The following is a 15,491-nucleotide window of genomic DNA, read 5'->3' on the forward strand; positions in this document are numbered from 1 at the left end:
GTGACCAACGGTGTGGAGTACGAATTCATTCAGACCGCAACTCCGTTGTGGTTAGGGGTGCGTAATACGCAATTGTTGCTATAAATTGTTTCTTCAATTAATGTGCCTCGTTTGATTGTCTGAATGCCTTTTTGGGCATACCGCCTGGTCAAGGATCTTGAAAACAGGTTTGGCAATCATTCCGACTGGTTACCGGTTCATTATTAATAAAAATAAAAATAAGTATGTTCAGTGTTTGACAGGTTAGAAATTGTGGTCCATGGCGGCCATATTGAGTCGTAGCTTTGTGGGAGGGGGATCTTGTAAAAAGATACTGCAGTACATTGGTACAGATCGACATTTAGCCTCACAAGATATTGGCAAGAAGAAAATGGTGAGAGAGCTTTCAAATTAATAAATTCGCTGTATATTTTCGGAAAGACAGTTTTCTACAAAAATAATCATTTTGCGTTTCATTATTTCGAATCGTACGATAAAACAGTTGTCGCGATTCTTGCAACAATATGTCAGTATACCGTTATGGAATTAAATGTTGTTAACTGTTGCAATGCGATTAGTACAAATTTAATAGAAATTTAACGTGTTTATTTTGAATCGTATATATTTTTCTTTTCGTTTCTTGTACAAACCTATTGATTATGGAGTACCGTTGCAACAAGTGGTACGCGCGCTGTAGTCGTAATCAATATTTCGCAATTGATATGAAAAATGAAAAAAAAAGCAAAAGGTCTTGAGCACTTTTCCGCAACAGGTAGTTTTGGTATCAAGCGTAATTTTCACCGCCTCTTTGGCGTTCAATCATTTCACAGTGTTTCTAATCGGTTGGTTGCTTTTTATTTTTTTACTTTTCGCGCGATCTCGAGGTCTCGGTCGCACGTAATTATCCTAATAAGCGTGACCCTAGACCCCGATTACCCGAAATAATATAAAAGATATCAGTATTTTAATTAAATTATTCTTGCGTAGCTTGCTCACGATGCTTTTTTTGTTTCATTCACCAAAATATTATCTACTCTAGGCAAAACTTACAGAACAAGAAAGGAAGTCGGATTTGATTCCCTTGTTCGATAATGGATGGACATCAAAATTTGATAGTCGAGATGCAATTTACAAAGAATTTCTCTTCAAGGACTTTAATGAGGTAATTTGACATTTTTTTTAATACATACCGCAAAGATTCATACCTAAATCAAATACATTTCTTTTATTTTAGGCCTTCGGATTCATGGTAAGAGTTGCACTGCAAGCTGAAAAAATGGATCATCACCCAGAATGGTTTAACGTATATAATAAAGTGGAGATAACGTTATCTTCTCACGATGTGAACGGGTTGTCTAAGAGGGATGTTAAACTAGCAAAATTCATTGATATTGTGGCTAAATCATTCAATGAATAAAAACTTCGGGTAAATCGAATCTCATGGCTGCACAACCGATTGTTACAGATTGTCGATTGATTTGTTTGAATAACTGTTGTAAAAATATTTGTTACAAGGTTACATCGTATGTAGATTACGTTGCACGGATGAATGGTATATTATGTATTCCTTAAAATCAAAGAGATCAGCATATTTGGAGGTATTGGAAACGTGAATTTGAGGCGAAAATATACCAGAATCGTTGACGCTTGAAATTATTGTAATTTGGCTCCAGCTTTCTTATCTCTTTTCTCACTTGAAAATACCTACAGAAGCTCACAATCAGAGCATAGAAGGAGAGAGCAAGCTCGGAACATTCGACTCATCATCTCATTGGCCCGTTCTAGTAGATCTCATCATACAGCCAGCGAACGCCTCTACGTGCTTTTCCATTCCATCAGAGCTAAGAAGAGATTCGTCGACTCGTGCGCTGCCTATTTGTCATCTGTTTCAACAATCATTTTGCGGGTTTACGGCAACGCACGCCACTGCAGGCTGTCAGTGGTTGTGAGACGGAGCATAGAACACAGAGGTGTGGTAATAAGTTGCAATCATTGCAATAAATTGACGACCGTTCGTGTGCTAAAGTAGTAGGCTCTGTACTGTGACAGTTGAACGAGGTGTGGGGAGTTCCGGTGGGATCATTTAACCCGTTACTTTGAGGCACAACTTTTCGCTACAGATAATTAATGAACGACAGGATGAGTAGTTTTGTAAGGAACTGTGGCGTTGCTAATACTAATAGCTATAACTGGAAAAATCTTTCATAATCGGTTGTAAAATATCATGTTGGTCCTGCTGCTGCTGCTGCTTTGACGGTGACGATTGCATAGCCGTGCAGAACATCGAACGAACGTTAGGGAGCGCAGAAAGTAGAAGGTGGGTTGGCCTGCCAAACCTAACTGTAAATTTAGTTACGAATGTGTGAGTGTTCGTGAGTGTGTCAATATATTTCATACACCTTTGTAACCATATATAGATTCCAATTTAGTTTGGGCAGTTTCTGTTCGTTCCTAAAACGTATCTGTATGAAAGTTTGATTGTTTCCTTTTATTCTTCAGCTGGTTATTGTCTCGGTTTTTCCACAGCTCTTTAACAAGCCTTAGAAATTGCATGGCCGCGTAGCAATTTGATTTCTGTAAAAATGTAGGAACATCTGCAAGCATTTATATCCACTTTGGATTTCCTACATAGAAGTTTGAACTCTTGGTACTTGAAACTTATACTGAAAATTTAATGGACCAAAGTGTTTTAAAGGGGTTCATTGATACTACTACCAAACCTTTGAGAAGTGAGAATAAATTTATATTACAGAATAAAGCGTAAGACCTATAACGCATTTCCCGCTATTCGTAATTCTTTTATAATCTTAACACACATTAGACACATTCTCATGCGTCCAATGGAATAAATCTCAAGCAATATTGTCAACACGATGACAGTCCTGCTTTCTTGATCTGTAAAAAAAGGTTCACTTTTTCTCCGGCTCAACGAGTCTTTGGCTGAGGCTTAGTTGGGAGTAGTAAATGACGATCGGTAAAGTATATTTGTATTCATTTTGCAGTGGATTGGACACAAGTTATCATGGAGGGACCAGAGGTCACATTCCTATTTCAATTTGGTTTGACGCGCGACACTGTAACGGTCGAAGCGAGTGCCTTAACGCTGAAGGCTCTGAAAGACTTTGCTTGTGATTTTGTGAACGTTAAATGTCCCGATCATGGGTTGAGTCGTCTAAATGAAAGGCTGCTACTTTTCAAACATGATTACAACTCTACCAACATTCTTCAGCGTATTACAAATGCAACCGAAGTTGTAGATGAAACTTTGGTGGAAATAGTACTGACTGGTAAGTCTCTATGCTGATAAGATCTCGCGCTAGTCCATCTACCTGAATATTTGATGACGAAATTTTATTCATTTACAACTGGTTCTGTTCTATATTTTAGCACAAGTGCCAAGCGAAGAAGTTCCGATACGACCTCATGCTTTGACCGTTCATTCATACAAAGCTCCAACTTTTTGTGACTTTTGTGGTGAAATGCTTTTTGGCCTGGTTCGTCAAGGACTAAAATGTGAAGGTAAGGTATGGATAGTTGATTTTTGAAACATTTTTCACAAGAAACTTCAATTTTTTCAGGATGTGGAATGAACTATCACAAAAGATGTGTGACCAAAATTCCTAACAATTGTTCAAATGATGAAAATCAGAGAAGACGTAGCTCCACATTCCTAAATGTTCCGAGATCTCCGAGCCAAGGATCAACGAGCAGTTTGGCTAGTGCCAGTGATGACAATAACACAAATCTCAGTACAAGCACTACTTCGCACGCAAGCCTGAGTAATAGCACGCTTGTGAGTATTTCCACACGCTCAGTGTTTTGATTCAGTCTTTCCCAAGTTTTTTGGATGTACATATTGTTATGCCAGATTTTGTTTTTAACTAATAGTAACCATATCTGGTGGTAATTATTCGATACTAATTTTGATATCTCCCTGGTTTTGTCTAGGTAAAGAGGTACATACTATTACACGCAGGCGACTGCGACCAGCGTCGCGCGACAAAAATCGTCCGCCGACACAAATTTTGTTGCGAGCATGTAATACGCTAGTCTTGCCGCACTAATGTTCGTCCAGGACCAATTTTTTTGCGACGCGTGTGACAAAAAATTGGTTTGGCTACGACGGAAGTGCATCCCTAATCCATTCAATTTCAGCGAATCAGCAGATGCTTGTCGCAGTCGCATGCGTGTAATGGTTACCTTAACACAAAGAATGTGACCAATCCAGGATCTCCCAATTTCAGCTTTCCCACAAAACCTTATCATTCGTCTTATTTACAGTTCAAAAAAAGCTTCTGCAATATTTATTGTGATTGAAGAACAAAGTTTCTGTTTAGATAAGAATAAAAGAGTGTGAGATAATATGTATATATTGCCTTTTCCTGTCTTCTAGGTAATTCCTAATATATTGGCAGCTAAGCAATCTTCGCGCTCGCCATCATTAGGGGGACGTCCAGTCTGGGTAGAGCGCGAACTCGCATCCCGTATCAAAATACCGCATACATTTGTTGTGCATACTTATACTCGGCCCACGGTTTGCGGGCTTTGTAAAAAACTGCTGCGTGGGTTGTTCAAACAGGGCTTACAATGCAAGGATTGTCAGTACAATGCTCATAAAAAATGCATTGACAAAATTCCTAAGGATTGTACCGGTGAGAGTCCAAGGGATAATGCAGGTGATCAGAGTCTACCTAACTTTTTTTTGCACAAAAACAACTTTGTCGCTGATATTAAAAAGTAAATAACTTCTTCTCATTAGGTGGTGAGTATCCGGATAGCGGCGTTGGCAGTGAACCGGAGGGTCGATCTGACGGTCGAAGCGAAGAAGGGGATGCTGACAGTGATACAGAATCTTCGTTGCCGCCTCCACATTCTTCATATACTACAGACTTCAGCAACCACCACAATGGAGGGTGCAATTCCGTGAGTTGAATATTGCTTGATAACGGCTCAAATAAATCTACCTGTGAAGACTTCTCAAAATTATAGGCTACTTACATTAAAACGTGTCTATTGGTAAACGTTCCGTCATACTTTCATAGGATCTTGTACCAAGTCATGAGGACATCTCATCTGACGAATACCAAAAGATTAGACCCTCCAGGTGAGGATTTAACCATTATAATAATAATTATTTCTAATTACGTTTGTTTCATTCTTCTATTTGAATCTTTCTTGAATTTCTCATTGATTCTATCTTTTTCTAAGAAAAAATGATGTTCTAGCTCCTCACCGAGTAACAACATTCCACTTATGCGAATAGTGCAAAGTGTTAAACATACGAAACGGCGTGGTTCCAAAGTTCTCAAGGAAGGATGGATGGTACATTTTACGAGTCGTGATCCAATGGTGAGCTAAAATTAGTTACGTGACACAATGTCGAACAGCTTGATAACACGTAATTACGAAAAACTGACAAATAAGTTGTCCATGTTCAGTAAAATATGATTTGAGATCTTCAATACGATAAACCTGGAGCTTCATAATGGATTATATTTTCAGAGGAAACGGCATTATTGGAGACTGGATACAAAAGCTATTACATTGTTTCAAAGCGATAGTGGTTCAAAGTATTACAAAGAGATACCACTAGCAGAAATCTTGGTGATCGATACCGCCAGAACAACACATTCCAGTAAGTTACTTGACCGTAATTAACTTTTCTGATTTCCCATTATCTTTACGTCATTTATGAAGACAAATCCCACACAATTGAACAAAATAATGAAACATCAAAATTACGAAACGTAATATGAAATATAGTTTTTAGAACATCTCTATTTTACTTTTTTCCATTTAAATTTTGGTTTTCTATTTATGTGGGCTTTTGGCATCGCAAGGAGTACAAATTTTTCTGAATTATGCCAAGCTATCGGTTGGCGTAAAAAAAAAGATTGTTGAAAAAATGATAGACACGCTGGTCTCTTTCATTTTTGATCCACAACTCTGTTTGTTCAATTTCATGAGACCAGCTCTTATAGCAGAAACAGCACTTTTGCAGATTACACCTTTCCGGTTATCAACCCTTGATATGACAAATATGGGCAAATATGGGCATGACACCAGATCTAACGTGCTCTATTTCAGATTCGATGCATTGTTTCGAGTTAAGAACTGCAAACATCGATTACTACGTTGGCGAAGACCCACTTTATGGAGGGGGCACTGGACAATTACCTCCACCAGAGAGTGGCGTCGGTGCACATTTGGCCAGATCATGGGAAACAAGCATTCGGCAAGCTTTGATGCCGGTAACATCGGCGGCATCAAGTGAGTACACTGTGGATGAATTATTTGAACAATTTCCAAGGGCACTGGTTGATATTGGGAAATTGACATTCGTTGCTCTTGTGCTTGCAGGCCAAGAACAATCAACAGAGCCAGAGGAATGTGTCACCGATATGTCACAGTTATATCAAATTTGTCCTGATGAGGTTCTAGGGTCTGGTCAATTTGGTATAGTTTACGGAGGAACATATCGCAAAACGGGTCGAGCAGTAGCAATTAAAGTGATTGACAAGTTACGATTCCCAACTAAGCAAGAGGCACAACTTAAAAATGAAGTTGCAATACTGCAGAATCTATCTCATAGCGGAGTCGTGAATCTAGAAAGGATGTTTGAAACACCGGAACGAATATTTGTAGTGATGGAAAAATTAAAAGGAGATATGCTCGAGATGATTTTGAATTCCGAAAGAGGACGTCTCAGTGAACGTATCACAAAATTTTTAATAACGCAAATTCTAATCGCATTGAAACATTTACATAGCAAGAATATTGTCCACTGCGATTTGAAACCAGAGAATGTTTTACTAAGCAGTAACAGTGATTTCACTCAAGTGAAGCTCTGTGATTTTGGATTCGCAAGGATAATTGGAGAAAAAAGTTTCAGAAGAAGTGTTGTCGGTACTCCAGCTTACTTGGCTCCAGAAGTATTAAGAAATAAAGGTTACAATAGATCCTTAGATATGTGGAGTGTCGGCGTTATTGTTTATGTATCACTTAGCGGTACATTTCCATTTAACGAAGATGAGGACATCAATGAGCAGATTCAGAATGCAGCTTTTATGTACCCGCCAACTACTTGGCGGGAAATATCCTCCGATGGTGAGTTTTCTTTATCAGCACACGAGTGACTTACATACATCTCCTATTATTGCATATCTCGGATACAATTACATAATGAGATACATGATTACCTGTATACCGTGAATCTGCTGCTTGTCAATTATTTAAAAATTAATGACCACTTACAGCGATCGATCTGATCAATAATTTGCTACAAGTTAAACAACGGAAGCGGTACACGGTCGACAAAAGTTTACAACACGTCTGGCTGCAGGTAAGATGAGTTCTCTCTTCAGAAAAATTTGATCTCCAAACTCGTATTTGGTATAATTTTCACGTCTGTGTCGTTTCAGGATTATCAAACTTGGTGTGATCTCAGAGAGCTCGAAGCGCAGGTTGGTTGCCGTTATTTGACTCACGAAAGCGATGACGCACGTTGGATTTCGTACGCTAATCAACAACGGACATGACAAAACTTTTCTCCTAACGTGACTATTGAATCACCAACTTCAACATCGACATTGCATAAAGGTTGGGCTCGGAGCGCTCGAGCTACCTTGAAGCGTTTTATTCGCACCTGACAAAGCAGAGATATTTGAACTGCATTACGTTTGGAATGTCTTCAATGTTTGCTCTCAAAGTTCATTCATTCAAAAAATATCACACGTATTCCAGAAGCATTTCTTGCAAGCTCACTCGTAGTTCATTTGCAACATTACTGATAATCACACTTTCTATTCATTCCTACCATATTAATGGATATTTTAGTAGTATGTATTAATGCATGTATCTGTTTGAATCAATTATAATCATATACCTGAAAGTAACAGCTGAGCGGTGGCTAGAGAACAGTTTATATCTTGCTCATGAAACAAAATCGGCGTTGATTACGATATCAATATTTTTGCTCTCATCATTTCATTTGCGATAAATCGGTCGATAGCCAGCGGTACAGAAGCTCTGGATTACGATTTTTCCATTAGTTCGATCGATCGGTGCATTTTTTAGCATCGATCGTTGCATTTTTTTTGGATTGGGTGATACAGGTCACCTATATTATGAAACCAATGGCACTGATGAAAATATGATAATAGTTCGATAGTTAGACCACATTTTGGATAAATTTGAACAAAAATTTTTTTTGAAAAAAAGTTGTAACAATGACAGACGGTGACACCTCTATTTATTTTAAAATCACCATGAGCGCGAATCATCATTCTCAGATGTTATGATAATTTTAAGAATCTCTAAGTTGTGACCTGGTTGTGGGATCTGATTAATTTTAATTCGCTTAGTGTAATTTTCAACAACTGTTCAATCAGTCTAGAAATTCTGAGAAAATTTAGTACCATCTTCTGGATTGATTGTACACAATATTATTACTACGTTTATCAATAATTCTTGTTTGATGCATTATATATTTTATTTGATGCTCAGAGTACACTAAAGATACGCGAAGCTTCCCAGGAGTTGGTGGAGTAATTTATGCGTAGGAGTAACTTACGAATCACTACATTCTGCAGAACGTTCAAATCATTGCTCAAGGGGACGTTTGAGAAATCCAATAGACTCCTATAGGACTTTGGAAGGCTCAGACATTCATAAACTTTTATTTTTTAACATCTGTTGCTTGAGTGATAAACTACATACTTCGTTGCTGAAAAGCATCACATCGCCTCGGCTGATGTAAAATATGTATTGTGGAGATCTAGCGATCTGAAATCCTCCCTGAATTTATCGAATTCAACCAAACTCCTGAGTTTATGAACAAAAAAAAAAATTTATTCCCTGAATTTCAGCCTATTTAAAGGTGTACATAACCCATTATCTTCTGCTTGTTATGATGACGAATAAAGTTTCTAGATTTTGTCTTTACTCGAAAGCGATTGTAGTTGAGAAAACAACAGGTCCTGGTACGCTATCTTTTTCATCATTAATGAACGTATATTCGATACTTGGATTTTTTTTTGTCACATATGCGTGATTTTTCCAGGCGATGAAGATATGAAACTGAATTATTTATGCCCGGTATTCAATTGCAGTGTTGAAGGATCGTGTTTTTTGAATTTCCGTTCGTATCTTCTCTCAAATAAATTGGCGATCTGAGAATCCTCATTATGCTATACAGAGACTGCAGCAGGTAAAATGATTATGTACAATAGCATGATGTAGTTCTTAACGGACACGATAAATAAGCATTGATAAATTTATATCCTAGTTGAGTTTTTGACAATTTTTCTTCGTTACATTAATAACTTTACACGTATTTTCATATTAGTCGAATGCTTATACTCAGCATGAAATATGTATGTATGTATGTATGTATGTATTATTATTATATTATTTTAAATTTATTTATATTCATTTTTTATCAACATTCACATTCTGAATATCTAAGAGATCACATCCACCGATTTTCAAATATTCTCACCATCGTAGACTAAAAATTCAAGCGCGATTATGTATGGTGAAAGTTGGGGATTCCAAATAAATTTTATCACAAATCGTTGCGGAAAATTTTGTTGAATAACCATGTGAAATTGATCATTTTTAATAATTCGGATATCCATTTAAGCTTAAGTCCGAAACAACTGCTTGCTTACACAAGACTGCTCTCGCCATCCAGATACATGTAAATAGTTATTCGTGAAAGATTTCGTTAGACGGAAGAGGCCGTTGATTTTTTGATACAAAAATGAAATTGGTGCTTTGACTTGATGAATGAAGTCTTGTCCAACTTTTCAATAACTTTTCTGGCTTTAAATTAGCTTTAGAGATTTCGAAGCAAAAGTATGTATTTGCAATCTATGAAACTTAATAGACTTGTTCAAGGAAGATAATGGATATATTTGCTCTCCATTCACCTTCTTCAATTAAGTATCTCGAGTAAAGTAATTCGTAATTTCACGATAATATTTGCCTGACAAAAAATGTCTTTTGAGAGTGAGTAAGATTTTTAAGTAAGCAAAGATTTACCTTGTCAGGGATCGCTGATACTGCCGAACTAATATACCAATTATTCCTATATATAAAAGCAAGAAGGCGTGCATACATTTGTATGCCACCACGTATTATAGGCACGAAAGTTTCAAACGCTGAATTCCTGTAGTCACCTCTTAAGAGGTGTTAGTGTTTACGGTGATTGAATTCTATTAGTCTTCCAAAGTTGTTACTTATTACATAGAAATAGCTCTTCATGAAAATTATTTTTGTTTTTGATAGTATACATTGTATTCTGCGATGGATTCGATTACGTAATACTCACGCTTTAGAGAATAATTTTTCTCAGAAGTTTGGCACTGTGTTACAGTCTTCTAAATTATCTGCAATATTTATAATTGAAATCCCTAAGCCATGTCTTTATGTTATCTGATATGCTGGCTATAAATAAATCATACACTAAATTGCTGTAGTTGCATAAGGATTAAGACTTATTAAGAGGCTATCTGGAATGCTCCGACAGCTTTAAAAAACGTGACTTGTAATTTACTTGTACTACTATTTTTCAATGGTTGTTGTATGAAATTTTTGAGAAACGATACATGAGTCTGGTATAAATCGGCCAAGTCCTTCACTCTTTCTGAATTTTGAAAATATTTCTACTCATACCGAAAAGGAATCACGTTTTAAAAACGATGAGTGCATCTCCAAAATAGCCTCTAAACACGTGCAAGGGCCTAATGATTAATTAGAGAGAGCAGATCGAGCAATATCCAATTGTATTATTGCCTCGTTTCTATAGATGATGATACATTTGTCTTAATTATATCGAACATTAGCCTAGAAACGAAATAAATAATTCACCGTGCTACAATAAATAATGCGTATTGCTGAATTTACAGTACTACCAGAAGGTTGTTCATGAATCAAATTTGAAAAATACATGGAAAGAATAACGAAAATAAATTTGAAATAATATTGAGTAAATACACAGTTTAAGCAAATATGTAATCATTTATGTAATTCTGTAAGGGCACAAGATATAAATAAATTGTTTTATACTCTCAATCACCGAAGTTTACAGGATTGGTGAGAAGGGATGGAAGATTTTTGCAGGCTGTCATAGTAATTGCACGAACATAGTGTCGGTACTTTGGTCATAATAACAGGAAGTGGACAGTGCTCTGCTTGAAATAATTACTCTGGTTCCTCGTCCTTGCATCCATGATCATAAGAGATTTAGTTCAACTTTGGTTTTTAAACAAATATCACTCGGATGATATTCACACAAGGAAAACTAAACAGTTGATTGCTATTAATTATTGACTCAGTGCTAATGAACCTGATGCAAATTCTCTAATTCCAACATGAAACTTTGGGTCACAATGATGTTGGAGTACCAATTGATTTTTATCATCATTGGTAAATTATTTGCAAGTGGGGAGTGGATAGAAATGCCGCAATTTTCTGATGAATCGAAAGTTTATAAATTATCTGTGCAGGGGCAGAACTTTTTGCAAAAAAAACTCCTAAAATATGGCCAGAAAACTATACCTGACTATGATTTCAAAAGGGTTGCCCAACTCTTGAATGATTTTGAAACCGTAAACGGCAATACCAGCAGAGAAATTACATTCCAGAAAAGTGAAAGTACCATCTCTTTGTCGGAATCTGATAATTTTGCTCTTGTAAACCTATCGGAGGAGTTACCGGTTGGTCACACAAACAGTGTCGATGATCCGGTGAACATCTCAGCTTCAAATCCTAAAGAGAGCTTGGAATTAGTCAAAGTTATCAATAGTGGTATAGAGTCGTCTACTACTGAATCACCTTCCACATTGGAATCACCTACAGATGTATTTACAAGTATTTCAACAACGGCACAACCAATAGTACCAGCAACACCAATTCGGCAGATTTTTTTTGACAAAAAACAGTATATCAATGAGACTAAAGATGATTTAGCATTCCAGGATTACTTACCAATGGGCATGTTAAGAAAGGTTCATCAAAATCTTAACTCTCAGCCTGATAATATAAATGGGAAAATGCGGTTTTTGAAAAAATTTGAAACAGAATTGATCGTGGATATTGGTGACTATCTTCAGTGTCAAGAATTTTTTGATGATCCATGAAATGGTTTTTGTTATTGAACCGTTATTGTGAAAATTTGTTCCAGAGGCACGACTCAGTACGGCATTAGCTCCGATCAGACAAAAAAGAGGAGCTCATGATCACTGGGATCATGATGATGAAATTGGTTTCCCATCTTTAGAAGGAGCTCTAATGGCAATTTCATTTCTAACTTTTGCAGTCTACTTGATACGGCTAGTTATGGTTAGATATTGTATCTTTTCAGATGACTATTATTTAATATGGACAAGAACATCTACAGTTTAATGGTTCATAAAATCTTTATTTGTCCGCAGTTGCTATTTCGTAATGCAAACAATACTACAGCTGGTCAAGCCACAATATTATTTGGCAGAAAGCGTAGATCGGATAGTGAGATGGACACACTAGCTGACAAAACGGAAGAGATACTGAAATACCTGAACAGTTTTAAAAACAACTAGTTATTACTTGTCTATTTTTATTTCTATCTTCTCAGAATTATGAATAAATGTTCATTCAAGCCCAATATATATTGTGATTACAAGATTATGTTAGCATACATGCAACGTATAATATTCATACACTTTTAGATAATTCATTCTGCGTTATTAGGTCTATAAGGTAATCTCCAACAGCTACAGACTTATCACATTATCTGTGATAAGTCTGTAGCTTCTATTCGATTTTGGTTATGGAGATAAGTTATGGTGAAAGTTCAGGTTCAGATCATGTTCAGACCAGCTGTCAGAAACTCATGAGGAATTCCATTATTTATAGAACGTAAGAGTAGTAACAAAAAGATATCTACGGCACTCAGGTAAAGTTAGTTTTTTCAACCTTGTAATGAATTCGTTGCTCCGAATCTACTATCAAGAGGATACAATTTTTTCATCAACAGATCATGGATGTTCCAACAATTGACAAAGCACTAGCTTTGCATCCAAGAACGCACGATGGTTATGTTGAATATGGAACTGCTGGTTTTAGAACAAGGTATGTCACATATGGATTGATATTATTTTTCACTTTTTGTTTTTGTTTTGATATCAACCAAAGATTAATTAACGTATGTATGGGTTTTCACGTATAACCTATCAGCGATGGCTTGATGCCTATAATGATTGATGACATATGGAATTCACAGATCTCACATGCTGGAACATGTTATGTTTAGAATGGGACTCTTGGCAGTATTAAGATCAAAACTAAAACGAGGTTAGCTTTTAGTATGGGTCTATAATGTAATGGGCCGATACTGTGAATAACATGTTTATTGCAGCAGAATCTGGAGTGATTTCATCTTGATTTTCAGCTGCAATTGGTTTGATGATAACTGCAAGCCATAACGAAGAGCATGACAATGGAGTTAAAATAGTGGATCCAGCTGGTGAGATGCTAGAAGCATCTTGGGAACAGATCGCGACTGAATTAGCCAATGTTGAAGACAGTGCAGTGATATTGACACTGCAAGAAATTGTCGAATCTCAAAATATTGATATCAATACTCCCGCAACAGTGATCATTGGAAGAGATACTAGATCCAGTAGCCCTATTCTAGCTACTGCAGCTGAAGATGGAGTCCAAGCTTTGAAAGGCATTGTGCAGGATTTTGGTACAATTACTACTCCGCAACTGCACTACCTAGTAGTTTGCATAAATACAAAAGGAAGTTATGGAGCTCCAACGCTACAAGGTTACTATGAGAAACTCACTAGCGCCTTCAAAAAAATTAGAGGTAGCTCCGTAAAGAATGGAAAATACATCCCTCGACTTATATTGGATGCTGCAAACGGGGTAGGTGCTATTGCAGTTGAAGAATTCAAAAAATATCTGGACTCTTCCATCAGTATTGAACTTCATAATAATGGAAATGGAAAGTTAAACTACATGGTAAGTTTTGGCAAATGGTGCAGAGGATTTCCTTTTTGGTATTCACAGACTACGACACAAATTTATACGGCGACGATATGATTTTTTTAATATTATTATTCCAACAGTGCGGGGCTGATTTTGTTAAAGTACAACAGGCTCAGCCATTAAACGTGCCTCTAAAACCCAATATGAGGTGTGTTAGTATCGATGGTGATGCAGATAGAGTCATCTATTATTACACCGATGAACAGGATAAGTTTCATTTACTGGATGGGGACAGAATAGCCACTTTGATAGCAAGTTATTTCAAAGAATTACTGCTAGAAAGCGGGCTGAGCTTACACCTTGGCTTGGTACAAACGGCTTATGCGAACGGAGGTTCAACAGATTATATATCTAACGTTCTGGTTTGTTCAGTTTATTGGCAAGATTGCAAATAATCTATTCACGTCTATTGTACGTACGTACTTGGTAGATTAAATTAAATATTGATTATAGAAAGTTCCAGTCGTTTGTGTACCAACGGGTGTGAAACATTTGCATCATGAAGCTGCGTACTTTGATATTGGGGTATACTTTGAGGCAAATGGTCACGGAACTGTTACCTTCAAGAGTACGGCGTTAGAAAAGATACGCAATACTCTTCAGGATTCAAGGTGATCTATCAGTTGAATTAACAAAAAAAAACAATTATGCCACCCTTGCTACAAATAATATGGATTGCAGTCTACCAGAAAGTGCACGAAATGCGGTAGCGAAGCTTTTGAATACAATCCAAGTAATAAATCAAACTGTGGGTGACGCCCTTAGTGATATGCTCCTAGTAGAAACTATTCTACATACGAAGGGGTGGGATCTCACGGAGTGGGAGAAATCTTATAAAGACCTTCCGAATAGACAGTCGAAAGTAAAAGTTGCTGATCGTACCATATTTCATACAGCTGATGCTGAAAGAAAATGTGTGGAGCCTATTGGGTTGCAGGAAAGAATTGATCAGTTAGTGGCACAGTATCCTAAAAGTCGATCGTTTGTGAGGTAAATTTCAATTATTGATTTATTAGGCTGCAGTAATAATGTGAAACATAATATTGGTATTTCTTTTTCACAGGCCTTCTGGTACAGAAGACGTTGTAAGAGTTTATGCAGAAGCTGGAGATGTGGTCGCAGCACAAAAACTGGCTGCTGAGGTATCGCTGGCAGTTTATGAATTGGGTGGTGGAATTGGACCTGAACCAGCAATGCCAAGCTAAAGTGCAGATGGTTTATGGCAAACATTCGAATGATTTATAAACTTGTTAATACTTACATATATGAATTAATTGAGGGACCATGGGATGTTATACCTGTACATTCAATTATATTTTTGTCATATTAAGAATTGAACCCTCGCAATATAACTAAATATTGTTAATTTAGTGAAAAATATCAGTACCACTTTTCAAACACGGTGAAAAAGTGATCACCAGAGAAGCAGCGCTAGCATGAAAGTTCAGTTTCAATCATGGAACACTGAGTTC

At 36.9% G+C, this 15,491-nt stretch overlaps 4 protein-coding genes and 1 long non-coding RNA gene across 8 annotated transcripts; 4 read left to right on the forward strand and 1 right to left on the reverse strand.

Moving 5' to 3' along the window:
- The first annotated feature begins 27 nt into the window (after window positions 1–27).
- Window positions 28–1,632, forward strand: LOC105687910 (pterin-4-alpha-carbinolamine dehydratase). Of its 3 annotated transcripts, XM_048655322.1 has the most exons (5): window positions 30–167; window positions 233–373; window positions 1,019–1,141; window positions 1,214–1,405; window positions 1,495–1,632. In XM_048655322.1, exons 2-4 carry the CDS (start codon window positions 260–262, stop codon window positions 1,394–1,396), a joined length of 420 nt encoding a protein of 139 aa, XP_048511279.1. In that variant the 5' UTR covers window positions 30–167; window positions 233–259; the 3' UTR covers window positions 1,397–1,405; window positions 1,495–1,632. The 3 variants fall into 3 exon arrangements, with proteins under 3 accessions (XP_012259288.2, XP_048511279.1, XP_012259287.2); XM_012403865.2 differs by having other exon boundaries at window positions 28–167; window positions 243–373; window positions 1,214–1,632; XM_012403864.2 differs by having other exon boundaries at window positions 1,214–1,632.
- A 138-nt stretch (window positions 1,633–1,770) lies between these two features.
- On the forward strand, window positions 1,771–11,055 carry LOC105687906 (serine/threonine-protein kinase D3). 2 transcript variants are annotated; one of them, XM_012403858.3, is made up of 13 exons: window positions 1,771–2,296; window positions 2,982–3,266; window positions 3,367–3,498; window positions 3,558–3,772; window positions 4,373–4,655; window positions 4,739–4,902; window positions 5,022–5,083; window positions 5,205–5,328; window positions 5,482–5,614; window positions 6,067–6,249; window positions 6,340–7,086; window positions 7,236–7,321; window positions 7,401–11,055. In XM_012403858.3, the coding sequence occupies exons 2-13, from the start codon at window positions 3,002–3,004 to the stop codon at window positions 7,515–7,517; spliced, it is 2,511 nt and encodes an 836-aa protein (XP_012259281.2). In that variant the 5' UTR covers window positions 1,771–2,296; window positions 2,982–3,001; the 3' UTR covers window positions 7,518–11,055. The 2 variants fall into 2 exon arrangements, with proteins under 2 accessions (XP_012259281.2, XP_048511262.1); XM_048655305.1 differs by lacking the exon at window positions 1,771–2,296 and adding an exon at window positions 2,352–2,708.
- Window positions 11,056–11,147: 92 nt separating this feature from the next.
- Window positions 11,148–12,628, forward strand: LOC105687893. Its single transcript, XM_012403835.3, has 3 exons — window positions 11,148–12,081; window positions 12,167–12,324; window positions 12,417–12,628. The coding sequence occupies exons 1-3, from the start codon at window positions 11,355–11,357 to the stop codon at window positions 12,561–12,563; spliced, it is 1,032 nt and encodes a 343-aa protein (XP_012259258.2). The 5' UTR covers window positions 11,148–11,354; the 3' UTR covers window positions 12,564–12,628.
- On the reverse strand, window positions 12,383–13,441 carry LOC125500967. Its single transcript, XR_007278429.1, has 2 exons — window positions 12,940–13,441; window positions 12,383–12,539 (listed from the first exon to the last, which is right to left on the reverse strand). It is a non-coding gene; the product is annotated as an uncharacterized LOC125500967 (long non-coding RNA).
- Window positions 12,701–15,385, forward strand: LOC105687899 (phosphoacetylglucosamine mutase). Its single transcript, XM_025747303.2, has 8 exons — window positions 12,701–12,919; window positions 13,001–13,095; window positions 13,247–13,317; window positions 13,415–13,992; window positions 14,100–14,381; window positions 14,473–14,630; window positions 14,701–15,009; window positions 15,083–15,385. Exons 2-8 carry the CDS (start codon window positions 13,004–13,006, stop codon window positions 15,222–15,224), a joined length of 1,632 nt encoding a protein of 543 aa, XP_025603088.2. The 5' UTR covers window positions 12,701–12,919; window positions 13,001–13,003; the 3' UTR covers window positions 15,225–15,385.
- The last annotated feature ends 106 nt before the right edge of the window (window positions 15,386–15,491 follow it).

Source organism: Athalia rosae, chromosome 5 (genome assembly GCF_917208135.1).
Source record: "Athalia rosae chromosome 5, iyAthRosa1.1, whole genome shotgun sequence".
Lineage (NCBI taxonomy): Eukaryota > Metazoa > Arthropoda > Insecta > Hymenoptera > Athaliidae > Athalia > Athalia rosae.